Below are 27,944 nucleotides of genomic sequence, written 5' to 3'. Positions count from 1 at the left end.
GAGGCATTCCAACAGCATTATGGAATAGGGAAGGAAGAAAGACAGGGCCTAGGGTCTGTTTTCAACAAAGTATCTTTATTTTAAAAATGAATGTAGTCTTACTGGGACCAAGGAATACTTTACCGTTGAGTAGTTTTATGGCAATTTAGAATAATATAAAACAAAGTTATAACATGCATAACCAAGATATAATATATGTATATATAATTTCTGTAACTCATTGCAGTCAGGTATAATTCATCTCTGTGACAGTTCCAGAAATAGTGCTCAAATCGAAGTAGAAGTGCCCTCTGGAATTTTCCCTCCTTCAGTCTTGAGGAAACAAGATTGTCACTCCATCTACTAATGAGTATTATTTAATACCTGCCTCAGTTTGCAAGAGGCATGGATGCATGTGCACATTTCAATATTACAGAAGGAAAAACTGCTTTGATTTTTAATGCCAGTGCACTGTCAGATTGTTAAAAGATCACCTTGTCCACGACTTATGCAACCAACTGCTGTGTTCTGCAGGAGGGCATCCTGCAGATACCACCCTAAATTAAAGCATTGAATAGCCTTTAGTAATTATTGAGATAATCATGGAATCCAGGTTAAAAGTAAACTGGGAGTAGTAACAAATCTGATTAAAACAAGGATTCAGAATCCACAGCACTTGTTGTATCTCAAGAGATGACCTAAATCAATGTACCAGAAATTTATTGGAGATAAGGGTATGGTTAATTTATTCTGATACCTGTTTCTCAAGTATTTCCTTGAATTCAGACTGCTCTCCTTTTTAGGCAGCTCCTGTTTATTAGACTATAAGGTATGAATGCAACGTTTGTTTTGTCTTCCATCTAGCCACAAGAGGGCATTCACAACATAACTGTTTAAAGAGGTCCCTGTGTTTAGTACCTGGAATACCAGAGGCAGACTGAGCACTTCTGAAACATGGAGAGAAACTAAATGAATAGGAATTTTATGATACAGCATCTTCTAGGAATTCCAGCCAAGTTTTTGGCATTGAAGTATTCTTATGACTCATGTCCACTGTATACAGTTTGGCAAAAGAGGTCTACTGCATCTCGTCTTAAAAGACAGTATAGTATCCTTCCATGGTAGTGACCACGTCACTGTTGGTCTCCATCCAGTCCAGTAGGCAATGGATCACATCTTTGGAAACAAAAGGGCTGTAGCGCTGCTGAATACAATTGAGGATGTAATTGAGATGGCAGCCCTTTTCAGCATCTACAGATGTAAAGCAGAAGTGAAATGGTAAATGGGTGGGTAATTGTTCTATTATTCATATAGAAGGGAGACTGGATTTCAGTAGCAGGAGTGAAGCTGCCCCCATGGACAGGTGGCAGACTTTGGATAAAAGCTTTGAGATAACTTGCCTGTGTGCTGGCTCAGAAACACACCACCACCATCGCCAATGCCATATTTCTTTCTGCTGGTGCGATACCTGAAGGTATTTCCACAAAACTGGCAGATCGTTTCCAAAAGGTTCACTATGCTGAATGAGAACTGGCATGAACCAAAAGCATGAATCTTATTTCATTACAGAAACCAGGAAGGGGGATTAGAACATTACAAGTTATCCGTTCTGTGCTGGAACCAACAGTAGTCAGTTCCACTTTCCTGTGGCAGTTATTTTGCAAATACATATCTAACTGGATACATTTCAGAGTAGTTAGAATGGGATGGTGGTGGTGATGAGAGACCCATAATTATTTGTTCAGGTTTCTTCCCATAAGGGAATACAGGGTTTGTGAGAGCACACTTGAATTCTCTAGTGTGGGAAGGCTTTCTCCTTGTCCTATGTTGTGATTTTCTTGTTTGTTTGTTTGTTTGTTTGATTGATTGTATTGTATTGTACTGGTATGCTGCTAGCCTTTAGGCCCCAAAGTGCTCAAAGTGCGGTAGTAATAATAATAATTTGTTGTTATTAAATTAAGTTCTCTTACTCAAATACAATTATTCCTTACTTGTACAGGCCTGTGTTTGTGGTTATCTAACTGTTCATACTTACATTTTGGCCTCTTACAATCAGCTCTGAGGACTTCAAGGGTCACTTTGTGCAATTCTTTATCTTGCTCAGTCACCTAGAGGATGCAGGAGTGATTCTTAAAATCAAAGCAATGTACATTTATGTATCAAAGATGAGAGCCTGGCCTACAATTAGAGACCACTGCATTTTTATAACAGAAAGAAACATTTCAGGGCCATTAGATAGTCTGTGAGTGGGAGTCACCTAACAAGCCCTGTCAGTGGAAGCCCTGTGCAAGAACTTCCACTTAGACAAGAGGGCTCCCCCTGAAACTGGCTTGGGGGGGTGTCAGGAAAACCCACAGAACAGCACACAGTGGGAGGGGGTATTGTTCTGTTCAGCTAGAAGGTTTGTGTATGTGGAATGATTGGAAGAGCACAACACTGAATTCCACCCTGTGTCTGGATTTAATCTCAGCTTCCAGAAAACACATGGGAAAAGCACTGCTGCACTCAGGTCCTGATTGTGTGCTTCCCATAAGCATCTGGTTGGCCACCATGAGAACAGGATGCTGGACTAGATGGACCTTTGGCCTGATCCAGCAGGGCTCTTCTTATATTCTTATGTAAAGAAGCATTCCACTTGCATCTGACCATCATAAAACACCTATCACTGGCCCATTTGAAGTGGTGGCTAATGCCCATTGGAACTAGTAAGGTAGTATACAGGAAGGTCAACAGTGAGCAGATCTAGAGCCAATGACAGGCAGATCCAATCAACTATAGATTTGTCCTCATCCTTTTCCGTGCTGAGTTCTATAAAGACAACTCTGAGACTAAAAGAGTCAGAAAGGTGACAGCCAGCAGCATCCTCAGACTGGATGTCAAAGTAAGAAGGCTGACAGGTAGGTCTGGCTGAGGGGACACTGAGTTTGGTGGGGCAATGCCCCATTTGTATGCAGAGTTAGCATGCTAGTGGCATGCTTCATGTATTAAGCTTATGTAAATGTGACAGAACATGCTTTACCTACAGACCACCATTCATATAAAGAGATACTTACAAAATACATATCCTGGGGATTTTTTGATTTCTGGAAAAGAACTCCCTTTTTTTGCAACACCTTTATTGCTTCCGTGAAGGAGTCTCTAATCAGTTTGGAGCAGGGACCATTTTTGGAATCTGTCTGAAGAGGAAAAAGACAAAAAAGAGAGGCATATTTGGATAAGGGGGAAAGAAGAAGCATGGAAGTCAAATGCACTTTTAGGTTATTTGGGTCTGCACAAGGAATAAAAGAGAAGTCCTTTCCTTCAAACAGCAGCAGAAAACTGTTGAGATTAAAATGGCTGAAACAAACCTTACTTTCCGCTACTGAAAGGAGCTGCTGCCAAAGTAATTACCTCATGACACACCGATCCATTTTTAATAAGAAAAGGGAAATGAACTAAAGGATCTGCAAGTGGAAGGAGCAGAGTCTGATAATTACTTGCTTTGGTCTAGAGCATCAATCCTGTCTGAAGATAAGGCCTAATTAAGAACACACTCTGCGTGAGCTGACAGGAGGCTCAGCTTGGATAACTCCTGAAAGAGAATTGCTAATGGCAAACTTCTTAAAACTGACAGAAAAAGCAGAAGAAATGGATGTCAGCTTGAAAAGTACAAGCAATGAGCTACTGAAAAAAACCTATGTTTTATTAACCTTACTCCTTGCCTTACAGGCAGCACTGGCACTCTGTGCTTGCTTGTACCTCAGCCCAAAGCACTATGATTTAGATGACTATAGATTAAGTTTTCCTATTTTGTTAAGTCTACCAATATGTTGAGTTTGGAGTATCCTGCTTCAGATATGGGGAGGGGGTGCCTCTGGACTCCAAATATATCTTACGTACATACCATGTGCAATAGGGGGTCTGCCCTCCTTTAGGTTTACTTACAATTAACTAAAGATCTCAGAATAGTCTATATCCCTGCCATCCCTCTTTGCGATCACCCTGTGATGTAGTATAAGATACGCAAAACAGAAAAGCAGCTCAGTGTCACCCTGTAAGCTTTATGGCTGAATGGGTTTAAACCTAGATCTCCCTAGATTAAATCCAACACACTTGATCAGTGTTGGATTTGATCCAGGTATATCTAGGTTTAAATCTATTTAGTATGGCCACAGAAGACAATGGTGGAGTGCTTTCTTTGTTATATGCAGTGATCTACAAAGAAATCTGATCAGAGGAAAAGCATCAGGAAGTAAACCTGCAGCAAAGATGGGTGTAGGAAATTCAGATAGGTCATATACAAAAGAAAATGTAAAACAAAGGAAGCCTTTCTATGGCCATAGAGGTGTTTTTTGTTTCGTTTTTTTGCATCTTTAAAGTGCACCTCTATTGTACTCTGCATAAAATCCAGGAAGATATTTTGGACCAAACTATAGTGCATGATGTTACTTGCTGGGAAGACCAAATTTTGCAACATACCTCCTCCCCCTCCCTAGGTGCAGGAGTCCACCTTGTTTCCTCTAATACTGCATTTTGCTTTAGAGGCACAGGGATGGCTTGTGAACCTTTGCCATTTCCTACCTTGTACAGAAGCATCTGCTGCTGCTCTAAATTCTTTTCAGCACAGATTGTTCACAGATCCTATCTTTTGCTCTTCACATCGTTTGTGGGCTGTGGCTTTTGATCAGGGATCATTGAAATTCTTAACCATAAATGTGTTCATAAGGCCAATAAATGTAATGCACACATTAAGTGCCAATGGGTTCCATCATGAGGGAAAACCTGATGCATGTGTTACATAAACTTTATTACCAACAGTCCCCAGTCACTCCTCCTCAGATTCTCCAAAGCTCTACTACCTTTACCACTGTTCTTTCCCTTCCCTAGAATAGTCCAGGATCTTTGGAGACCCATTTCTCTTCAGTGCAATTTGCTTTATGACACTACATCAATTCCCCTCTGGTGCAACTAAGTGCCAGAATGCAGAGTTGAAAGCTCAGATGTGCATTGCTAATCTTCAAAATTAATGTTGATGAGCCTGGAAACTCCTGAGCAATCAGTCTGTAAGAGAAATACCAGTTTATTCCCCTGTTTGTTGACAAGCACTTCTAATTCTTTCTATGAACAGGATTCTGCAGCTTCTCCAAAGCAACTCAATACAATGCCCATCTGCTTGCTTAGCAAGGAAGTTTCTCTATTCTATTCTAAAGTCTGCTTTCCTGTGATTTAAAGCTCACTTCCTCATCTGTGGCAGTATAGAATAATTGCTTTTCTAAACATCTGAAGATTGCATTTAAGATTACAGTTAAGCCAAACCTTCACTTCATTCATCTTTTCTTGAGAATAAAATGACTCAGGCTTATTCAATGGTTTTTCCTTTCCAAACCAAAACCTACTTTGACCTCTGAATTTTTAATTCATTTCTTAAAAGGTGGCTAATTAAAAATAGTTACAGAAATCCAAATGTGTATTAACCAGAGAGAATGCCATGTTAACAAAACACAAAACAAATACCCTCCTTGCCTATGCAGTGGGTCAACACAATAGGTTATACAAGTGCAACACATTACTTACAAAATATTTTGGTCAAATCATTTTGATATATGTGTTGAAAATCTGAGAAATTTTGCAGCAAATCATTAGTTGGTTAAGTGTGCTTAGCTTTGAAGCTGGGTACTGCTGGGACATACTGGAAAGTGCCAGGAGTTGTGAAGCATTTCTTCCTGTCCCCACCCCCCCATAAATCTGCTTTAATGTGAGTTAGTCCTAGCATGCAAGAGTGCATGCTGTCTCCCAGCTGATACTATATAAAGAAAGTAGACATGCAAAAAATAGGGATAATTCTGCTGTATTAGTGTGACTCCAGTCTGCTGGATTTGAAACTCAACAGGAGTCCAGCTTAGTCTATTTCAGGTACATAAAGCTTATCTAAGGAGTAACAAAGAGGCTGAAAGAGGTAGACTATCAGCAACAAATGCAGTTCAGAGGATGCAAGAGATTAAGGCAAAGACAGAAGTTCTGCCTCTACATGAACTGAACTTAAAGTTTTTAGAGGACAGAAACAGATCAATTCCAGAAATTCAAAGAAGAAACTATGTAGACTATTACCTGACCTGATGATTATGAGAATTTAAAGTTTTCATTTGGTCCTTCCTCTGTAGCCTTATTCTATTCACTAGCAATGTGTTGTACCACTTTATGCCTCTTGACAAACGTAGAGGGGGAAATATGTTAATCTGGCAATCTAATAGTGTGATTCTATGCTTGTTTACTCAGAAGAATGTACAGTACTCTGTAGTTAAATTTTAAAAATTCAAGCTAAGTGCATATATACTGGAACACAGGTTAAAATGTATTTTGTTTGAGAGGGTCCCCAACTTAAGGCTTGGGGTAATTCAGGGTCCCATTGACAAAAGAAAAATAGTAATAAAAAATGTAATTACTGTAAAAATATCTGAGCACAGGATAACGGGCAAAAGCATGAAAAGACTTCATGCTAAGTGTGTGTCCATGCGGTCTTTGAAATGACAAACATAATAGGGAATACATAAAGTGAAAGGTCAAAATTACAGATTTGAAAAGGTCAAAATTACAGATGATAAAGTCAGAAGATATGCTGCAGCTAGCAATTTGATACCCAGTCGAATGGAAATACATAACAGAACTCTGCAGAATGCCACTGCTGCTCATCTCAGGAAATTGCACATAGAATATGATAAGAAAGTGGTTATGCACTTCTATTCAGGAAATGACAGAACTAAAAAAGACATACACTTCAGGAAATGACAGAACTGAAAGAGTCTTCAAGCTGGAGCCATTTTTCCAAGCACCCAAGCCTGCAGCATCCCAGGGGGTGCAGATAAATATTTATGAATACACTGAAGTTCTGTTCTGTAGCTAAGAAGTACATAACTACTATATTGAAGACAAACATAAAATGAAGGTAAATGTTCACAAATCAGTATGGATTTGGAGGGTGGAGACATAGATGGAGGAGCTCTGCTCATCACACCACACACACAGCTAGGTGTTCATGACCAATTACACATTCAATATGACAGCTGCAATGGATGCATAATTAGATTGACATGGGTTGAGAAGAGTCATATAGATATAAAAATGTAACACTATCTAGTGCTGTAAAAATAAATCAATCAGTAATTTTGCAATAGAAACATCAATAAAGAAACTTGTCAGAAAGATGCTAAAAGGTGTAAGCAACTATACTACTCTGAGGTATGGGTGACTCTCCAGAGAATGGATTGCAACTCCCATCAGTCCCAGTCAATATGTCTAATATTAAAGAATAATGAAAGCTGCAGGCCAGAAATGTTTGATGAGCTACAGGTTTCTTGCTTCTGCTCTAAAGAAAGACTCTCAAATCAGATAATCAGCCAAGAGGAAGATGGCCACAGGAATCATTATATCAGGTGCAAGACCAACATAATTATTTTTGTCAAATGAGGCAACTGGTAGGGAGTATCCTTCTAAATGATGAATGAGTTCCCCATGCTTATTGCTTTTAAATTCTATGTAAAGGGCTAGTTTAAGATCTGATTGGATCAACTTTCTACCAGAGTAAATGTAGCTCTGCCTGGTGTGCTGGGGAGGGGGTAAGGAAAAACAGAAACAAAGTTTTTTAAAATGTAAATATATGGGGGGTGCTCAGAGAAAGAGGGAGGATATTATTCACAATTTTACCAATGGGCAGCTGAAGCTGAGAAATGTGACTTACTAAAATCCCACAGTAAGGGTTCAACTGAACTGTGATTTCAGCCCAGGACTAGTCCAATACATTATCAAGAGATTATACTGTTATGATTATTTCATATACTGTGTTGGGGAAGTCAAAGGGAACTGGATGCAGTTGAAGCAATGGAATTGCCCTGTGTGACCATAGCAACCCAGAGCCTACTGAGCAGAATAACTTGGAATAGCCTTCAGCTTTTACCAGAATTGCTTATTATTGCAGCTGGCTTGAGAAGCCAATTCTTTCTCTGCTGTTTGGTACTTTTTGTATTATATTCCTTTGCCACAGACCAGCAGGGTTCTTGTTCAAATCCAGGCCTATTGCTTTATTAAAATTCAATGACAAGCGTTACTTTTATGAAAACAAGTGGTTGCCAGGAAGCAACCACCAGGAAGGAGGCCACAGAACCCACTATGAATGGGAGGCAGGTTTGTTGTTACTGTACAGTTTTGGAAGGATTAAAATATCCTCCTATAGAACTGGGAAGTTAAAGCACATCCTTAACTAAATACATAGCTAGACACAAAAGGGAAGCTGGGGGGGGGGGGAATCGCCTCGATTTCCATTGTACTGCAAGCGGAAAAAAGTAAGGCAAAGGCTGAAGTTAAAGACAGATTTCCATACTGACATTCAGTTTTAATTGTAATGCTAAAGAAAGGATTTTTAAATTATATATATTCAGCCCAGATTCTCAGCTAATGTAGCTATACATAACTTTATAAGCACTGAAGTTATGCAAATTTGCACCAGGTGGGCATCTGGCTCATTACCCTATTCTCTGCATGCTAAGAATCTTTTATAAACAAATTCCTATTTAACCAGAAGCACAGAGACAGACAGAAATGTTTTGCTATTGAAAAGCAGTCCAAATCTCAAACAAGCACTTGCTTTATGTATAACTCTGATTCCAATTAGAGTTTGGGACTTGGAATCTCCTAAAAAAAAAACACCCAGACCCAGTTTGCTCTGAACAGGCTGAAATGTCTAACAAGTAGAAAGTGTAATACATAGCAGATGTCAGCATACTCTTTATAATTTTCTACAGAAGGGCCAACCTTTTTAATATGTTGGGCCTCATTTATCTTACCCTTGATTAAGTTCAGAACCATCCAGTCCTGTCACTCAACTGATCCATTATCTTCAAGAGACCTCCCAAGCTCCATTATAGCTACCTACACAGTTATGAAAGTAGTAAGTTAATAGGAGTGGCAAGTCTCAAACTTTAGTTTGCTTTATAGCTTTTTCGTTTTGATCTGTCTTACTTTTATTACCATCAAAAACAGTACACAAACTAACATACTGTTCGGCTACCATGCCATTAACTGCAGGAGGTTTTGTTTTCTCAAAGTAGCAGCTATTACACAGTCCAGTGTTTAGTTCAATATTATTAAACATTCTTTATTGACCTAAGCTACCCCGCAAATGCAGTCAGCTCCCTACAAAGCCACCTTTACTCACTTGCTCAGCAGTTCTTGGTCCATCCTCCTTGACTAGCGATACTAAAGCCTCCACAGTTTCCAACTCCTGCTGATAGAAACTCTGGATCTTGTTCTTCAATAAGAAGTCTCTTATTTTTTTGCTCAGTTCAGTGATGGAGCCCAACATGTACACTGCACCTTGGCTATCAGCAGAAAATAAATTTAAAATGGAGAGTGAAAATATTAACCAAATTAAAAGGCCTCCTACAACTAGATACTTAACTAGTTTAAATGACACCCAACTAAATCTTCAGCAGTGCTGAACACACTGTCACTATAAGATCAAGCCTACAATAACCCAGACTTATGAGCTGGTTTAGGATAAATTTCACAGAAATCAGAAATGTAACTGGCTTCTATGATCCATAAAAAGCTTTACGATCTGGATGACATGTATGCATGATCACTGTGCAAGGGTTTGGAGTGGCATTTGCACTAGATCTTACTGTGTGGCATCTATCCTGTGCTGTGGTGTGACACTAGGGTTACTACAGCCATCTCTCCACTTGCGTGCGATTAGCATGGGCACTCCTGCTAACACACACACTGACAACAGTGCTGAAAGTGGGCAGGGACAGAATGGTGCAAGCCCCACTTGTGCGCATCCCAGTGACGCACATGGCAGCTTAGAACGGAATCCCCACATAAGTGGGGGATTCTTCCATACATGAATCTGGCTGTCTCATTCTATGGCTCTACCTATTCTAGACGTATCATCCTTCCGTCTTCTTTTTGTTCCTGCCTTTGAACTTGCCCCACCATACAAATTCAGTTTTCATAGAAAACCAGTAACTCTGTTTTATATCCTACTCTTGATGCAAGGCCTACACTCCTGAATCACCAGCATCTCCTATCTAGAGCTCTCACTGACCTTTGTGCCTCTTCTTGCAACTGGAATGGCTGATCATAAATATCTCTGTATAGATGGGGGAGTTCCAGCATCCTTGAAATCAGAACTTCACACATAGGGTCATCAACCTTATCTGAAAAGAAATAAGGAAGGCACAAAAAAGGTAAACAGATTCAAACTTGAGCCGCTAGTTGCATTTCATTTATTTATTAAAATAAAAAAATTCCTTCCAGTAGCACCTTATTTATTAGTTATTTACAGCTCACCTTCCAAGATAATGGTTGTTTTATCTGATGTTAATAATAATAATTTATTTCTTGTATCCATCCCATCTGCCTGGATTGCCCAAGTCACTCCGGGTGGCTTCCAACAAAATATAAAGGAACACAACATAACATTAAACATCGCTTGCCTTCAGATGTCTATGAAAAGCCATATGATTATTTATCTCTCTGACATCTGACGGGAGGGTGTTCCACAAGGCAGGGGCAACTACTGAGAAGGCCGTCTGCCTGGTTCCCTGTAACTGCACTTCTCACAGTGAGGGAAACTGCCAGAAGACCCTTGGAGATGGATCTCAGTTTCCAGGCTGAGTAAATCTCAGATTATTCACAACTCCTGAGTATCAGATCTACTGTATATCCTATTTGGAATTTAGCAGGTTTGTCGTTCTACAGAAGGACAGGGAGAGGCCACACTACTTCTACATTTGAGTGTCTGGAACTAGGTTTGGAGGATGGCTTTTAGCAAGCTGAGAAGCCCAGCTTTACAAAACACAACATCCATATGCTGCACAGAGTCATACACAGCAGCTCTCAACAAGGCGTATGAATCAGAGACACAAAGTGGCCTTGATGCGACAGGAAAAAAGCCTGGGTGCAGCTTAAATAAACTGTAAGTCGCACAGGTTACAATTATGGGAGTTTTAAAGGTCAGGATAAAAATGCATACTGCTGAATGAGTAACTACTCACAGTACATTGAGGCCTTGATTTCTCGCTGCTGTCTGTAGATCTGAATGCAACCACGGACCCTGATAGTATCACCAATTTCCAGTCTTGTTTTTTGGCAAACTGCTACTTCGAGCTTTCTTATTTGTTCAGCTAGATCCAGGCCACTTGAGGTACTAGGATGGGGTCTAAAATCTGTGGGGAAAGAAACATTCACTACATTTGGAATGGAAAAGCAAAGTAGATTTTCCCAAATATGATTGATGTCATCCAAGATACCATGTATGTTAAAAGACCACTTCATAGGCAATATTACAGCTGCCAACACACACTGTCTTCTCCCCTTAGAAACTGCCATCTTCCAAAAAATTAGTTGTGTAGATATAACATTAAACAGCACAATTAATGGGAGAAAACACAGCGCTGGAGAGATGGGAAAAAATAAAAGGAGACACTGAAATTCTGCTTGACCAGCCTTCCCAAACCTGGTGCCCTCTAAATGTTGTTGGGGCTACAGCTTCAATGATTCCTTAATTCTGGCCATGCTGACTGGGGTTGATGGGAGTTGTAGTCCAACAATACCTGGAAGGCACCAGGCTGGAGAAAGCTCCTCTTGACTAAGACTGTGACTCAACAGAATGAGACATGATTAATATATATATTCATTATTCAAATAAAAGTAGAAAGCAGTATTTTTGTCAGACTTGCTTCCTGAAATGTTAACCTCTTTTTAAAAAACAAACGTGTGTTAAGTTTGTTGTGATGGTGTGTTCCAAAACTGGAGTATTTCTACCAAATGCATATACCGGTATGTAATATGAATAATAAGTGTTTAATATAGCTGGCAGTATTTTCAAATCTATCTTGTCCCCTACAGCTGACTGATGAATGCAGGAAATGTTCCTTTTAATTTTACCAGCTGTTATAATGCACCTCCTTCCTCACAGAGAAACCATGTATATGTAATATCCAATACCCAATACTGTCCTTAAATATTTAATGCACCTGATGAATATAACTTTGCTCATGCTACAAAACACCTAATAATTCTTAAAGTGCCACCAGACTGTGGCTTAGCCTACAACAGACAAACAATGCTAATCTTCTGAAGTTCAAAATTGAACAAAAAAGTAAACCCAAGTTCAAAATAAAAAGCAAACCTCACCAGCAAACCTCATTCTTAATAAAAAGGAAACTTAATATCATTAGAAGTAAAACAAAAGCTGCCTCTTTGAGCCTGCCAAGATACAAATGCACTTTGACAGAACTTCAAGTTTATTGGCTCACCAATAAGTTTTTGATCCAGGGCAGCATAAACTTTAATTGCAGCCATCTGTAAAAGTTGTCTGCTGTGAACACATTCTCAGAAAAAAGCAGGCTACTAAATATTCTGTGTTCCTTTTCAGGACTTGAATTCTTCTTATATTTTAGAGCTAAGCCAATACAGAAAAGAAGGTGACTTCTTCATTAAATATTATAAGTTTTTCCTGGCATAACTGAGTAGCTTTTTCCAGACAGATAGCCATGTTAAACTGTGACATCAAACACAACTAAGAGTCTTGTGGCACCTTAAAAATTATTTAATTATGCCATAATGAGCTTGTCTGTCTTTAAGGTGCATCAAGAATTGAGCAGAGCTTCAAGTTTCAGGGTTCTTAGCTATCATTTGGATTTAGTGTTGACAATCTGACCTCAACTGTATTATTAATAAATAATTTTAGAGCATCAATAGACCACGAAAGGCCTGGAACATTTATTTAACATTATTCTCTGCACCTTGAAAGCAATATACTACTGCATATTTTTAATTATGCAGTAGTAATGACTGTATAATTGTCAGTAGGGAGTGAACCAAGAATAAAACAAGCAAAGGCCAGCAACTGAGTTAAAAACAGCAGATTCCCAAGATGAAGTCTCTAGGTGATTATATTCTAGTACATTTTTTAAAAAAAAATGTTTTTTTTGTGTGTGGCCTGTTTACTCTTCAACCCACTGAAATAGGGAGGTGGGAAGCAAAGAGGAAGGAACAGAAGTTTGGCTATGTTATGTAGCAGGTATCTGTGGGTAAGAAGAAAAAGTCATCTGCACTGAAACATGGGAAACATGAGACATTCACATTTTTAAAATCAACTGTTCAGAATAGGATATAAGATGTGTAAGAGAAAAGAATAGTATCTCTGCAAATCAAAATATATGCAAAATGTTAAGAAGCTATCTTGAATTCAACAAGCTAACAGATCTCAGATCATTTAGCTCTAATTGGAAAACATCACTTTAAACAAAATGGAAAAGTTGCATTGGGAACTACAGTAAGAAGGCTCTTCAAGCCAAGTGTCCTGAACGGAAACAACAGACCCATCTGTTATGAAGGAATGGACCTCAGCACTGCTCTTTTATCAAGTCACAGTAAAACAATATAAAAATGAACAGGGAAATGGTGCAAACACCTGAAAATAACCCTCACTAATAAAGTATAGAATATATAGTAATACATATTCTGAAAAAGCTAAAAGGAAAGCAGATACGAAGTGGAAAGTTACCTGACAAAGATTTCTGCTGTGCCAAAGGGTTTTTCCAGCAGGTGCAGCTTATAACTCCTGTGCCGTCATCCACTAGATAGTAGGATAGCAATTTTAATCAGTTTGGTGGGAGTTTATAGAACACACACCACAAACATTTTTGCTTAGCAACAGCCTTTTTGTTTGTACCAGAGAAGCAAAATCTTTCTCAAAGCTCTCCCATCCATTTTACCTGTGCCAATTTCCTGCTGCAGCAAATCAACAGACTAAATGTGACTGACAAACTAGTCAAAAGTCAAAAACACAGAATAACTCATTTTCCGAAATTCTCCCCTACAGCAATTTTTTTCCTAGTGGTGTTGAGGGAATAGTCTGGATAGTGAAAAGATGGAGATGCGGGTCAAAGACAGACAGACACACTTTCTGCAACTAAGCTGGGTTATGGGGGTGTGAAGGAAAGAGGAAAATGACTGTTCCATGGACTACTGTTGTAGAGGCTGGACAGGCTACCTTCTCTATGCTGGATTAACGCTATTGGCAATCTATCTTAATGATATATAAAGAGGCAGGTTTTTATTTTTAACAGTGCCTTCCTCACTCCCAACCCTTTCTATACCATCATCTGCACAAATGCATATGCTATGTAAATGACCTTTCCTGAAACATCTAACATTTGTCTCCTGAAATTAATATAAGGGCAATAATGCTTGCTATTTGATACATACACTGTTGACCAGGGACAGAACAACTTCTTGTATTAGCTGCAGCTTGAACTGAGATCACAAAGGGAGGATGAATGAAGGCAGAAAAGGCCTTAGATACCCTCACAGTGAGTTGTCAACTTTTGGTACCAGATATTCACAAGGAGCTGGTCATTCGTAATTTCTATCCAAGCCCCTCTGCCACATTTGGGAGACTTCTAGCATTATTGACCTACATTCTTGTCATTTTCCCTTTAAGTCCTTTCAGCAACAGGATACTCAGTCTGAGGGACCACTGGCCTTACTTAAGAGAGTTTAAGAGAGTTTAAAACAAGCAGCCCCTTTTAAGTATGTAAGTGTAAACAAATTCCCGTTTTTCAGTGCAGAAACAAGACAACAATCCACATTCCTTCCTTTATGCAGCTTTGCTTCTCAAAAAGGAGTGCATCATGCCTCTCTAAACTCAAGCACGTGATCCAGCTGATGCAATACTAGCCAATTAGATCCCCAGCTGGCAGAGCCTTGCTTTTGAACTGGAAAATGCAAATGGAAGTTACGATTTATTTTGGGCGAGTCAGCCTGAGTGCAGCTGAGAGAAGGTCAGGGAGGGGCAGCTTGGCAAGATGCCCAAGAATGAAACTGGGAACAGTTTGAACATGAGGAGAAAGACAACCATGGACGCAAGGAGGGTAGTCCTTCTCCTAAGTTCACTGGTGTGAACTTGGAAAGAGTTGGCAGTGAAGGGAGGGGTGGCTGAGGAAAGCATAGCCTCTGTCTTTGTACCAAAGAACTGTACAAGGTAACCATGCTAAGAACCACACAAGCATTTCTTCCCAGGAACAGAAAATTATGCACCTAGCATCTCACTCTCTGCGCTGGGACATTCAAAAGGCTATGTCATTGTTAGTATGCTCTTGAAACCCCATCTCTCTCTCTCATTACCACCATCTGTCCCAGTCAAGGCTGTGGAAGTTGTCAATGAAAGTGAACATTCCCCCTGAAGGAACAGTTTCACAGCTTGGGCCATTCCTAAAGTGTCTTACAGGATGCAGCAGTGGCAAGGGGTACTTTCTGCCAACTCTCATCTGGCTCCCCTGTTTTGCCATTTACTGAAGCAATCAGACCTTCCCTCAACCCTATATACCTTGGTCTCTTCCAGAGTGGGTTGCATGGGGTTTTCCCTTGCAGACTGATCAGAAACCTCCAGCTGGTTGTTGTTGTTGCTACACCATATATAAAAGCAAACCTAATTTAAGAAGGCAGTAAAGGCTAATGAGAATGGAGAAATTTAAGAGCTAGCAGGAATAAGAATTTCTTACCTCCATAAGTATAACAGGCATCTCGTTCTTTGATCAGAACCACAGTTCCAAGAATATCCACCTGCCTTACTGGATGCCTGTTGTAAAAGAATATACCTATGAAAGGAGGAGATCATTATTGATACATAAGGTACATACAGTCTTATTTCAGCGAAGTAAAGAAGAATAGACTGAGGTGATGCCTGGGCTTATAAATTCTAATGCCCACCTGTTTGCTATAGGGCTAGAAAGCCCCATGCACCTTCCCTAACGCCTCTTTCAGGAAAAACCACTCAAGGCTTCTTAGGAAAGGGGTGTGCGACAAATTTGCCCCCCACTAGGTTGGGAGTGGCATTCTGACATTTGGCCAAAAGTGTCAATACAACATTATAATATGTCAACAAAGCAACAAGTTGTAAGAGGTATTCATCATGCCAGTTAATGATTAAAGGCAGTACCAGTAATTATTTTCAGTTTATTTAAAAAGGCCATGCCCCACTTTCTCAGACTTTGCAATCAGTAGGCTTAGAAATGGTGCTGTAGGAGTCTCAGGAACCAGCATGGAGATTTTAACTACCAAAGGGTGAAACAGATGAAGAGTTTACTAAGGGAAACTGGAGTTTGCCAAGCAAACAAAAAATGTCAGTTTTAATAAATGAGGGTAGGTAAGGTCTGTAAGGAACATGCTGAGGAATGTTCAGCCATGGCTTTTAATTCAACATCTTTTAAAAGAAAAGACATTTTCTAAACAGCCTTTTGTTAAATTCTTTGGTTTCTGCATATCACAATTCACCACACCTTTTCCCTTAAGCATTTTTGGAAGCAATATGCTCTGTCTTGATTTCCAGTTCTGTTTAACAAATATTGCCTATTTATCTCTTTCAAGGTAGCTTGGGACTGATCTTTTAGTTGCTTTTTATTATTCATGAAAATCTTACATTCTTGCATAAAGGAATAGTTGATGAGTCCTAAATTGGATCAGACTAAGCAAAAATAATGGTAAAAAATTATAGCTGTTTCCAGCCAGGGCAGTTTGTCTGGTCAAGCTGCCCTGATAATAATCATGTGAGAGATGAACTGACAAGTAGTGGAAAGAGAGCTCTGGTTGAAGTACAGTGCGAGTATGGTTATGTTACTAGGGATATAGACTGAGGCACAGCTCCGAGTCACCAGCTGCAAGCTCATCCAGGCTGTTGGGATCCTTCTTACACTCCCTCAGCGCCTTTATCACAACCTCTCCCTCCTGTCTGCAGCTAGTTGTACTAGTATAGCCACTTTGAGAGATAAGCCTGATGGGTCACTCCCTCCCAATGATATACTGATAATTCCAGGGACTGAATTTCTCCCCTCTTCTTTCCCCAATCCAATGGCTTCATGCTACATGGGATGGGGTGGAGGCAGATTCAAGTATATCCATAAGAGAAGGGACACTCCTCTTGATGGTGGTACACATTGCATCCACCATTCTATTCCCTTTCCTGCTGGGCAAGGTAAGGTGGCAGATCAAGGCCAGGAAACTCAAGCAAGGGTTGGATTCATTGAGGAACTTGGAATATACAGATTAGCTCATTTTCTTTTGCTGTTTTATCTATCCTCAGAGCTTCTTTCAGGCACAGAAGGGAGAGAAAAGTTTTTATCTGGAGCCAGATTGTCAGTCCATAGCACAGTAATGCTAGGCTTTTCCTTAAAACCAGTGATGTTATACATATCATAGCAACCTCATAACTCACCTGGAACCTGTTTTGATTCTTTCATTTCTTGTAGGTCTTTAATGTACAGTCTTGCAAAAGCTGAAAAGATAGGATCCAGTCCCCATAACAATGAAGGGACCTCTTCTTCTGATTCTGTGGCTGCGGTGAACATTCAGAAGTGAATGATGTGGCTCCAAGACCATGTATCAACTCAAGACAAGCAGAGCTTCTGACCAAATGTTTGCAAGTCTGTGGGGGGAAATGTGTGTAACATAAACATTATGCTAGCTTGATTAGTTTTTATTATGATGCCTAGTTTTAAAATTTTAATTGTTGATGGTATGACAGGATTAGAAAGAGTGCTAACTGCTCCATGCATTTTATATAGCACCTAGCCTCTGCTAAAAGGAAAGAAACAAATGCTTGAATTCATTCCTTCTGGATACTGGAAAACAGATACGTAGTCCGAGATCAGCAATGAGGATCAAGCAACCTGCAATGTTACCTCAAATAGGTTTATCACAAGAGGCAGAATTTAGGCAAGGACTACAGGCCAGTCACATCATGCTTTGTACCCCACTGTCCAAAACTTTGCATCAATTTATAGCTGCCATCTTCCTTGCTGACAAAATTACACTATTAGTAACAATCAGGAATACAATGTCAGTTATTACACAATGACTAGTTTCATTCTCTCCAGTGTTTTCCCTTAATTAGTTTCATCCCTGGCATGCACTCAATGCATTGCGCAATCCTGCTGTGACCCGCTGGAAAAGCAGGCATGGCTTGTGCTTGTTTTCTTTTCAAACAAAAGATTTGCTACTTGTTTATATTTGAAGCTATCAAAAGAAACATATATGAAATGCAGATCTGGGAGTATCATTTCCCCCATTCCATCTTCACAGTCTTTAGATCTTACTTAGTTTGAAATTTTGAGTGAATACTTGAGATGACAGTGGTATACTGTATAAACATATTACCTGTCAAATTTCAGCAATGAATTTACACAGGATATGAACGGTAGAAACACTGTTGTTGAATGAATGGGTTGCATACAACTGAGGCATACTCAAGAGTAGTTCCATTTTTATCAATGGAATTTAGTCAAGTTCTTTAATTTCAATTGGTCTACTTGGAGTATGACTCGGTTGGCTACATTATGGTTTTTAAAAATGTTATTTCTACCTGCCTTGAACTGTATGAGGCTTCTTGCACTTAAAACCAAAATAAATTTTCCCAATAATTAATTGGAAACACAATGTAAAAATGAGGATCATTTTGCAGTGCAAATCAATGTGAATGAAACTTTGTTGTTTAAAGCCATAGGCCACCACAATGCGACATTTATTTTTAAAGAAAATATTTAGCAATCTTGAAATACTATTTCCATAGTTCATGTCATCTGTAAATTCACTGTCATGAGTGAATTAAAGCAAAGAAAATGCAGTTGCTAATGTCTGATTATGGTTCTATCTACATTGAACTATGCATTTTAATCAATGAAGCATTAACTGTGACTCTACAAAGCACACAAGTTTCTAAAACAAATGGATTGTTTTGCCTTTAGGTTTACTTCCAAAAAGAATGATGGTGATGGTGATGTTGGTGATAAGAGGCCAACCATAACATGTACTTGCAGTCATGAAAACAGTCAAAAGTGCTACCATTCAATTACTACTAACCACAAACTAGGAATAGTAGCTGTGCTAGGCTGCTATAACATCAGACAATAACATCAGACACCTTAACAACAAAGCAGATTTGCTATCTAAGAGTTAGGCAGGAAAAGTGTATGGAGTGATGAAGAGGGTAGAAATTGTGGCACATATTTGATTTTGCAGTTTAATACCAAGAAGTTAGATGCATTAAAAGAAATAGTGGTTCTTCCTACATATTTCCCATCTTTATTTTCTGAATTCTTAACTGGACAGGAAGTATCTGACAAGGGCTGTTCACCAGGGGGCTGTTCCTCTTGCTGAGTGAGAAAGCTTGCAATTTATAAGGTCTGTGCAGCTTGACTTTTTCAGCTAGGGGAGGAATTCAATAATGACCTACATAGATCCTACTATGCATGTATTAGCGGCAGCAATTAGGCATTATTGAGGACAAAGGGATAATAAAGTAGCCTTAAATCCACTAAACCTCTGAGAACTTTGTATGATTAACAGTCTTATGACTAGATTAATAGAGAACAGTTCTGCATAGTCAGAAAATCACAGTGCAATGCATAAATACATAACTCTAGCTTAAGAAACCAATTTGCTGAAAGAAAACTAAAAGAATATGAATGTGGTGTATAGATCCAACTGTCTTTCCACCTACTGAGCATGGTTGATGAATTAGCCTTGTGTATATATTAGGAAAGGGAAGATGTGAACAGTTTACGCATAGGAAAGAGATAGAACAAAAGGTGTAAGGAAAATAAAAGAATCAGAGTGAAATGAGGATCAAGTTGAGACAAAAAAATGGGGAGAATAAGCGAAAGAGCAGATAGTAAAAGATACACACACAAAAAAGGAACCCAGATGGATCAGACTCAAAGGTTAATCTAGTCCATTATCCTGTTACCACAGTGTCCAGCCAGATACCTATGGGAAGCCTACAATCAGGGCCTAAATGCAACAGTACTCTCCACTTGTGATTCCTATCCAACAGTGGTGGTAGAGCCCGGTCATCTTGGCTAGTAGCCAACAATAGCTTTAGCTATGAATCTGCCTTTCAAGTCAACCAAACTGAGTTCCATCATATTGCAGGAGCTAATTCCATAGTTTATGCCCTGGTGAAATTCTTCCTTTTGTCTGCCCTGACCATTCAAGCTTCTGCTATAATGCAGGTACAGAACAGGATAAAAACTTCTCCCTACCCTACTTTCTCCACACCATGCATATATATATATATATATATATATATATATATATATATATGCTTTCGTAGATTTTCACGGGTACAGGAATGCAGGTTTTGGTGTCTTCGGGTGTCTTCCCGTGTAAGAGTTGGGGTGTCTAGGCGACGTTTCGACGAGGTCTCACTCGTCATCTTCAGGCTGGTGCTTTCGGCTTCTTGTTACTGGAACAGAGCAGGATCTCAGTGTTTGAGTTCCTATAAATACTGTTGAGGGGGTGTGGTGTATAGCCTCCAACGTTCTGGGCAGAGAGGAAGTTCCCAGGTTAGTGTGCCTTTTCTTCTTTTGTTCCTTAATTACTTGAGGGATATCTTGAGTGATTTCTTGAGTGATATTCTGAGTACCACTTAGGTGGGTCATTAGGTGTGGATTAGTTGCTAAAGCAAGGACTGACAAGTTTCTTTATAGTCTGGCTCTCAACTTTATAAAAATATTTATATACAACTAATTCACAAAGAAAATATCAAAGTGGTTCACAATAACTATTGACTTGTGTGCTTTACCTAAGCATGGAGACAAAACTGAGTAACAACTGGCTGTTGTATTTCCAGAGAGGGGGTGCCTTGTGTATTCAACTATTACAGTTTAGCTCCATTATAGAATCATAGAATCATAGAATCATAGAGTTGGAAGAGACCACAAGGGCCATCGAGTCCAACCCCTGCCAAGCAGGAAACACCATCAGAGCACTCCTGACATATGGTTGTCAAGCCTCTGCTTAAAGACCTCCAAAGTAGGAGACTCCACCACACTCCTTGGCAGCAAATTCCACTGTCGAACAGCTCTTACTGTCAGGAAGTTCTTCCTAATGTTTAGGTGGAATCTTCTTTCTTGTAGTTTGGATCCATTGCTCCGTGTCCGCTTCTCTGGAGCAGCAGAAAACAACCTTTCTCCCTCCTCTATGTGACATCCTTTTATATATTTGAACATGGCTATCATATCACCCCTTAACCTCCTCTTCTCCAGGCTAAACATGCCCAGCTCCCTTAGCCGTTCCTCATAAGGCATCGTTTAAATGAACAAGAAGCAAACGTTGTTATTCAGGATAGACTAACTTATTGCAGTAAAGTTTGCTTAGTCTGTCAAACTATATTCTGATACAGTATGGACAGCTTGAGGGGATAAGAGCCCTGATAAGACCTTAAATCCATCTTGTCGGCCAGCAGCCCATTTCAATGGAATATCCACAGCTTCCATGCCTTGCAACAGTTTACGCCGTTATCTGCGCTGAGGATTTAGTATTCAAAAGCGTACTGTTCCTGACGCATTGCCCATTGTTTCTTTTTTAACCTTTAAAAAAACTACTTTCATTTTAAAGCCAAGGACCGCAACCATATCTTGTGGCAGTGAATTCCATAAACAATTTGTGTTCTTATGAGTACAAGAACTCTGCTTGACCAATCACATATCTAGTCCACCCCCTGGTTTTCCACAATACCAAAGGGACATCCATGGGGCCCTCAGGGCATGGGGGAAAGAGCCTTCTCCCGCTATTGCTCCCCAGCGAGTGGCACTCAAGACACACGTTGCCCCTGATTCTATATGGACATAACGATCAGTAACTATCCTGTGCCTAAATTCCCCTGTCCAAACACTCCACATACACAGCCATACATGGAGGGAACAGGAAGCCTAGCCTTTTTCCTTTCCCCTACAAACGAGCACAAAGTAATCGCCAAAAACCACTAAACCAGCACAAAAGAAAGTTGCCCCTTTTAAGCGCCCCTTTTTCCCCAAAGTGCTGTAATCTCTCCCCCTCATCAAAACGGTCGACGCTGCGCCACTTACCCGCCAAAGAGCTCGGCGCGCTCCTATTGGCTCTCCGCCGCTAACGGGCGGGTTTCCTAGGCGTCACGCGCATGGGACAGGGGAGGGGTGTCGGTGGGAGGAGAAACCGGAAGGAAGTCTACCTCAGGCGGCGGCCCTTCTCTTTTAAGCTCCTCCCTCTCCGCCTTCCTCCGCCCCCGTTTCCTTGAAACCCGGCTACGTACAGGGTTGTGTATGAGAGAGAGGCGGGGGGAGCCATAGTCAGCGCAAGTCCGGGAAAGAGGCATCTGGCGGAACTGGAGTGGAACCGCGCATGCGTAGTTTAGTGTCAAAGCGAGGCGGTTGAGAGTGGAGCGGGAGGAGAGCGAGTTGGGAGTGGCTTTTCTACCAGGCTCTCGGTCGAGAGTGGCTGAGGAGAGAGTGCGCGTGCGTGACTGTAGTTGGGAGCGAGCGAGGGAGAGAAGCGAAGCGCAGCCGGGCTCGGGTGGTGGTTGGAGGCGGGGGGAGGAGAGGAAATCGGCATAAGGAGGCTTATTTCTCTGCCCCGCCCCCACAGAGGAAGTGGGAACACAGAAGGCGGCGGCGAAGACGAAGACGCCGGATCCGTCTCGGGCCGGGTGAGAGGCTGAAATGAGCTTCCCTGTGGGTCGTGGGCTCCTTTATTCGCAGCGCTTTTCCTTTCCCACTTCCTACCCCCCCCAAATACTAAAAAAAGTGGGGCTTGTTGTCGTTACGACCGTTGGTACTAATTCTCCGGAGGGGGGGAGGTCTCCTTCAGCCCAGACTCCTATGGCTTTTCTTTTCCACACAGAAGTGAAGCGGGGGGGGGGGGAGATTTATTTCACACGCCCCCTGCTTTGTGAAGTAGCTCCACTTTACCCCTCAAAAACTCCGGTGGAGCCCCTCCCTCACGCCTTAAAGCAAAATCCATGATTGACTTTGAATTGTTGTGGGGATTGGTTAAGTGTCTTTCGGGGTGGGACCGGAGAGTTCGTGAGTTGTCAAGGCGGGACGGTCTTTCTCACTTTCCTCTTCTCTCCCAACAGGCGAAACTGGCTCCCAACGCCCATTGGATAAGGAGTCTTTTTATTTTATTTTACCCAAAATATGAAGGAGGATGTGCAATCTTCACAGTGTTGGAGTCCTGAAGCTGTTTCATCAAGCGAAAGGAGGCTTGTCCTGAAATGGTGCCTATAATCCTTGTTGCTAAATAAGTAGTATTGGAGTAGTAGGATTTGAATACTGCTGTCTGCCCTTTCGTTGTTTGGCACAAGTATCCTGCACCAGATGTTTTGCTACACCATCAAAAATATTGTGCTGGTATGTTTTTTCCAGCCCCAAGACTGCCACAACTGATGGCTGTAGACCATCAATGTACTTTATCTAGTAGCATCTTTGGGGCCTTGCCATGTACTATGGTATGGTTATTATGAGCAAGAAATTTGCGATCAAATGATTATTTGGCTTTTAAAGCTAGAGAGATAGACTTGAAAGAAGTTGTTCTACTTGACATTGGATTATTGTATACTGCATCTAAAAATTAAGGTCAAAAACTCTTTTTTTCTGTTGGTTTGCTGGCAGCATCAAAGTTCTCACGTGACATAACTGCCGCAGTTGTGTGCCTTTTATCCCTTTGGATCATAAAGCAAGGAAGAAAGGTGTTGGAAAAAGCCAAACTGTTGTCTACTCTGAGGTTTTGATACGGTTTTTGAGTTGCTGGTAGTTTAAAAAGCAAAGATGTCATTCTTCAATTTTCGTAAGATCTTCAAGTTGGGGGGTGAGAAGAAAAAGAAGCAATATGAGCATGTCAAGAGAGACTTAAACCCAGAGGACTATTGGGAAATTATAGGAGAACTGGGAGATGGTGCTTTTGGAAAAGTATTCAAGGTAAGAAATTTTGTTTTGTCTTATATTCCTGCTGTAATCCTGAAATATGAACACTGTCTTTGTCTATAACCTGTAACTTGGGAACATCTCATTATATCATAAAGATTTCATTATCCTTAGAATGATTTTGGTTGTTCTGTTGTTTACATCTTAGGGCAAACATGGTTTTTCTTTTGATCATGCCAGCCTTCCAACTTTACAGTTCTTTGATTCTATGAATTGTCGCAGTTTAGAATAATAGAAATATGAGATGGAAAAGTATTGGATCATTTATCCACCCTTTCCCCCCTCTTTGGTATTGCAAAGTTTTTCTTGTTGGCTGGTTTTTCAACTATGACCGGTTTTGAATTTCATTTATAAAAAATAGAAGAGTTTCTTGCATGTATATATGCTGGATTCTCTTCATTTCACCACTGTCAAAATGCAGGCCTTACTAGATGCAGTTTGTTATGAAAGCATGAAATTAGTTTCTTTCAACAAAGTACATTGCTAGGGGGAAAATACTCAATTTTGTGTGTGTTTTTCATATAACATTGTTTTTGTATGACTTCTGCAAGTGCTGCTTATCACTTCAACCTTCCTTTCTCTAGATGACAAGCTGCTTTCTAAACAGTTGGCTTAGGCTTAGCAAGATCTTTATGAAGTAACTCCTAAAAGGAAGAATCCCATTCCTCATAGATACAGTACTATGCCTTTGGTTTTGAATTGCTGATTTATGGTGGTTGGGGGAATATATGTGAATATATGCAAAACAGCATTTTAAAGCATGAGCTCATCAGAGAGCAGAATTGGGAGGTTTGCATATTAGAGATTGTAGAACAAGTATTAAGTGTTTTCAGGAAAAACACACTCAGAGGAAGCACTAATACAATTTTCAGGCATCTCATTCTTTAGTGCATGGTACTAATTTTACGAATGATCTTTTAAGGACATCCAGTTTACTGGTTGTCACTACATCTTATAAGAGCCAATTCTATAGTTTCGTTATGTACGAGGTAGTATACCTCTGTGTACCAGTTGTTGGCGTTTGAAAGTAGGGAAGAATGTGCTCAGATCCTGCTTTGAAACTTCCTCTAGGCATCTTGTTGTTGCAGTGAGAATAGGTTACTGGACTAGATGGGTCTATGGTCTGATTCACCAGGGCTCTTCATATGATAGTATTTCAGTGCTGTACTCTTCATTTTGGTGTGGGACTGAGATTGCCTTGTTCAAAAAGATCAAATATCTAGGAATTTGGATCTCTACAAATATATATATATATCAATAATTATGTGGAAGTATGGATGGAGATAAAAAAAGACCTGGAAATTTGGAGTAGACTAAATCTATTGTTATGGGGAAGAATCTTGACTGTCAAGATGTCAGTGCTGCCAAAAATGCTATTCTTATTCCAAATGATCCCTATAATAAGCAGGACAAGCTGCTTTAAATAGTGGCAGAAAGAACTAGCAAAGTTCATATGGCAAGGCAAAAAACCTAGAATTAAGTATAAACTTTTGACGGTGAAAAAGGACAGAGGGGGGCTTTGCATTGCCAGACCTCAGATTATACTATGAAGCTGTATGTCTTTGCTCGACAAAGGAATGGATGATTTTGAAAAACACAAATACATTGGACATAGAGGGGTGGGATAATAGATTCGGCTGGCAGGGGTATTTGGGCTATAACAGAGTGAAAGCACATAGAGGCTTCCTCGAGCATATAATTAGAAAATACTCAGTCTGGGAATGTTACCAAAAAGTTATTAGAACCAAATACACCATGGTGGTTATCACCTTTGGAGGCTTTTGCTGTAAAGAAAGGTTTGTTAGGATTTTGACATGGTACAAAAGAAAATGAAATAAAGTGAGAAGAAGCTGTTAAGAGGTAGAGGGAAGTCAATAATTATTATTTAAAGTATGCAAATATGCAGGGAAAAATAATGTAGAAGACATATGTCAATGTAAAAGGAATTGTTGATGTGTATTTTAAATTGCAAAACTATCATTTAAAAAAAGAGATTGCCTTGTTCACCCTGTTGGGTGACCTGTCCTGGGAGATGGAGGACTGTGATCCTGTTGATTCCCCTGAACCTCTCATTTGTTTTGGTTGGTAGTACTACTGTTCTTGCAATAAATATTTAATCTGTTATATGCCAGGTTGCACTCCCAGCATCAGGCTCATAGATTTGGGGGTGGTTCCTGGATCTGCCCTATTTATGCAGGTGCCTGTGACATAACTATCTGGTAATAAATTTATTATTATTATTATTATTACTATCTTGCACCCTTTCATTGAGAAATCAGATCAAGTCTCATTTGTTCATGGCTTAGTCACTCCCAGGTTGGATTATGTAAAGTATTCTACATGGGGCTCCTCTTGAACACAGTTCAATTGGTTCAGAATACTGCTGCGAAACTGTTATCTGGAGTCACCAGGAATTTGGTTGTACCAATTTAACAGCTTTTGATTTCTTTCCAGGCTCAATTCAAGAGGTTGATTGGGCCTTAAATGCCCTGACAGCCTGGACTGGACAAATCAGCTTGAGGTTTGCTGTCCTTCTGCTGACACAGGTGCAGCTAGTTGGAATGAGAGAGGCCTTTTCGATGGTTGCACCCAGGTTATGGAATAATTTCTCCTGGGACGTTTATATGCCTCTTTATTACCTGCTTTCAAACATGCCTTGAAAACTGTTGCTTTCAGTGGGCATTTTTTAACTGAGACTTTTTGAATACAGTATTTCGTTTGCTCTCTGCTGGTTTCATTAGATTCTACTTGATTATATTGTTTTGTTTTTGTATTTAGCCACCTTAACTGCATTTGCATAGAAAGCCAAAGTGTAAGTGTTGGAATACACAAAGCTAAATCTTTGTTTTAGCTTTTCATTAGCATTAAAAGAGGAACATAAAATACTACCAAAAAATCACTTTTACTTTTAGAAAATTATGGTGGAGAGATATAGCCCTGTTTAGGGAAGTTTTTAATGTTTGATGTTTTGATGTATTTTTAACCTTCTGTTGGAAGCCACCTAGAGTGGCTGGGGAAACCCAGCCGGATGGGTTGGGTAGAAATAAATAATTATTATTATTATTATTATTATTATTATTATAGCACAAGGGAAACCTGTGGCCCTCCAGGTATTGTAAGACTCCATCTCCCAGTAGCCATTGTCAGTATGGTTAGTAGCTAGGGATGATGGGAGTTGTGATTTAGCAACTCCCAGAACACCATATATTGCACATCCTGATACAGCATTTCTGTGGAACATGGTTTAAAGCAGGGGTCTGCAACCTTTAAGACAAAAAGAGCCACTTGGACCCGTTTTCGAAGAAAAAAAAAACCTGGGAGCCGCAAAACCATTGCGACATTTAAAACAAATATATCTCCGGAGCCGCGATCTGACAGCGGGCAGGAAGGTGACGTCGGGACGGTGCGTGACTAACGCACGCACTGCCCCCATGCGACATCACAGCCAGTACAGCGCCCGCCACAGTGGGGAGTGTCGGGGCGCACAATGCGCCGCCTCCCCTCGCTAGTATCCGCCCCGGAGCCGCGGCAAAGGTGTAAAAGAGCCACATGCGGCTCCGGAGCCACGGGTTGCAGACCCCTGGTTTAAAGTGTGTCTTGTATGACTCATTCATACAGTTATAGATGCCAATCTCCTGAACATATTGCATCATGTTAGCTTCTGGAAGTTTTGCACATGCAGTGATATTCTCTTCAACTTTAGTGAAAAGTACCATAATTGTTTAAGGCTGTACGTTTGATATTTTAATCATCCAATTCCTTGCTTTAATCATGGAGTATGCTTTCATGTTCCTGAGCAGCACAGAAATCTTGGATTCAGTATGGGATTAAGATTCATAACAGTAGAAAAGACTAGCTATGCTTATCTATTATTGCACATCAGACACAACATTCTCAATTCCTGCAATGAGTTGAAAACAAAAGCAACTAACTTCCTCTGTTATACACAAGCACAGAAATCTTATTAGTTTACATCCCACCTTTCTTCCCAAAGAAGCCCAAGATGGCATATCAGTATGCATAATAGTGCAGTTGATATTATCCAGGGTTAATAATTTTTAATTCTTCAAATCAAGGAAGTATGGTGTACATGCTGATTCTTGCCATCTTTCATTAGTCACTTATGAGCTGGGTGTATACCTCATGAGTAATCTGGAGTCTTTCTTTCACACTTCAGTACATGGAGTG

At 40.2% G+C, this 27,944-nt stretch overlaps 2 protein-coding genes across 4 annotated transcripts in view; one reads left to right on the top strand and one right to left on the bottom strand.

Moving 5' to 3' along the window:
- Nucleotides 1–54: 54 nt before the first annotated feature.
- STN1 (STN1 subunit of CST complex) lies at nt 55–22,001 on the bottom strand. Of its 2 annotated transcripts, none has more exons than XM_083505106.1 (10): nt 21,885–22,001; nt 17,234–17,443; nt 15,525–15,620; nt 13,526–13,597; nt 11,010–11,180; nt 10,058–10,169; nt 9,167–9,329; nt 3,033–3,155; nt 2,015–2,087; nt 55–1,230 (listed from the first exon to the last, which is right to left on the bottom strand). In XM_083505106.1, exons 2-10 carry the CDS (start codon nt 17,364–17,366, stop codon nt 1,073–1,075), a joined length of 1,101 nt encoding a protein of 366 aa, XP_083361232.1. In that variant the 5' UTR covers nt 17,367–17,443; nt 21,885–22,001; the 3' UTR covers nt 55–1,072. The 2 variants fall into 2 exon arrangements, with proteins under 2 accessions (XP_083361232.1, XP_083361233.1); XM_083505107.1 differs by lacking the exon at nt 21,885–22,001 and adding an exon at nt 21,692–21,878 and having other exon boundaries at nt 17,234–17,478.
- A 208-nt stretch (nt 22,002–22,209) lies between these two features.
- The window catches only part of SLK (STE20 like kinase), a 45,822-nt gene continuing 40,087 nt past the window's right edge, over nt 22,210–27,944 (top strand). For both annotated transcript variants that reach the window (XM_083505047.1, XM_083505046.1), the window contains exons 1-2: nt 22,210–22,480; nt 22,910–23,750. In XM_083505047.1, the coding sequence (XP_083361173.1) occupies nt 23,601–23,750 (150 nt within the window). In that variant the 5' untranslated portion in view covers nt 22,210–22,480; nt 22,910–23,600. The remainder of the gene's footprint in view (nt 22,481–22,909; nt 23,751–27,944) is intronic.

Source organism: Podarcis liolepis (genome assembly GCF_965112155.1).
Source record: "Podarcis liolepis genome assembly, chromosome: 5".
NCBI classification, from domain to species: Eukaryota; Metazoa; Chordata; class Lepidosauria; order Squamata; family Lacertidae; genus Podarcis; species Podarcis liolepis.
The sequence above is the reverse complement of the archived record's forward strand: the minus strand, read 5'-3'. Positions and strand labels throughout refer to the sequence as shown.

Excerpts from the sequence above, each read along its gene's own strand:
- STN1 (XM_083505106.1), bottom strand. The coding sequence starts at position 17,366 with ATGTTCACCGCAGCCACAGAATCAGAAGAAGAGGTCCCTTCATTGTTA. Across the intron at positions 11,181-13,525 it reads ACAGCAGAAATCTTTGTCAG|ATTTTAGACCCCATCCTAGT; the intron begins GTAACTTTCCAC and ends CTTTCCCCACAG. Across the intron at positions 9,330-10,057 it reads TTGCAAGAAGAGGCACAAAG|CCAAGGTGCAGTGTACATGT; the intron begins GTCAGTGAGAGC and ends TTCTGCTGATAG.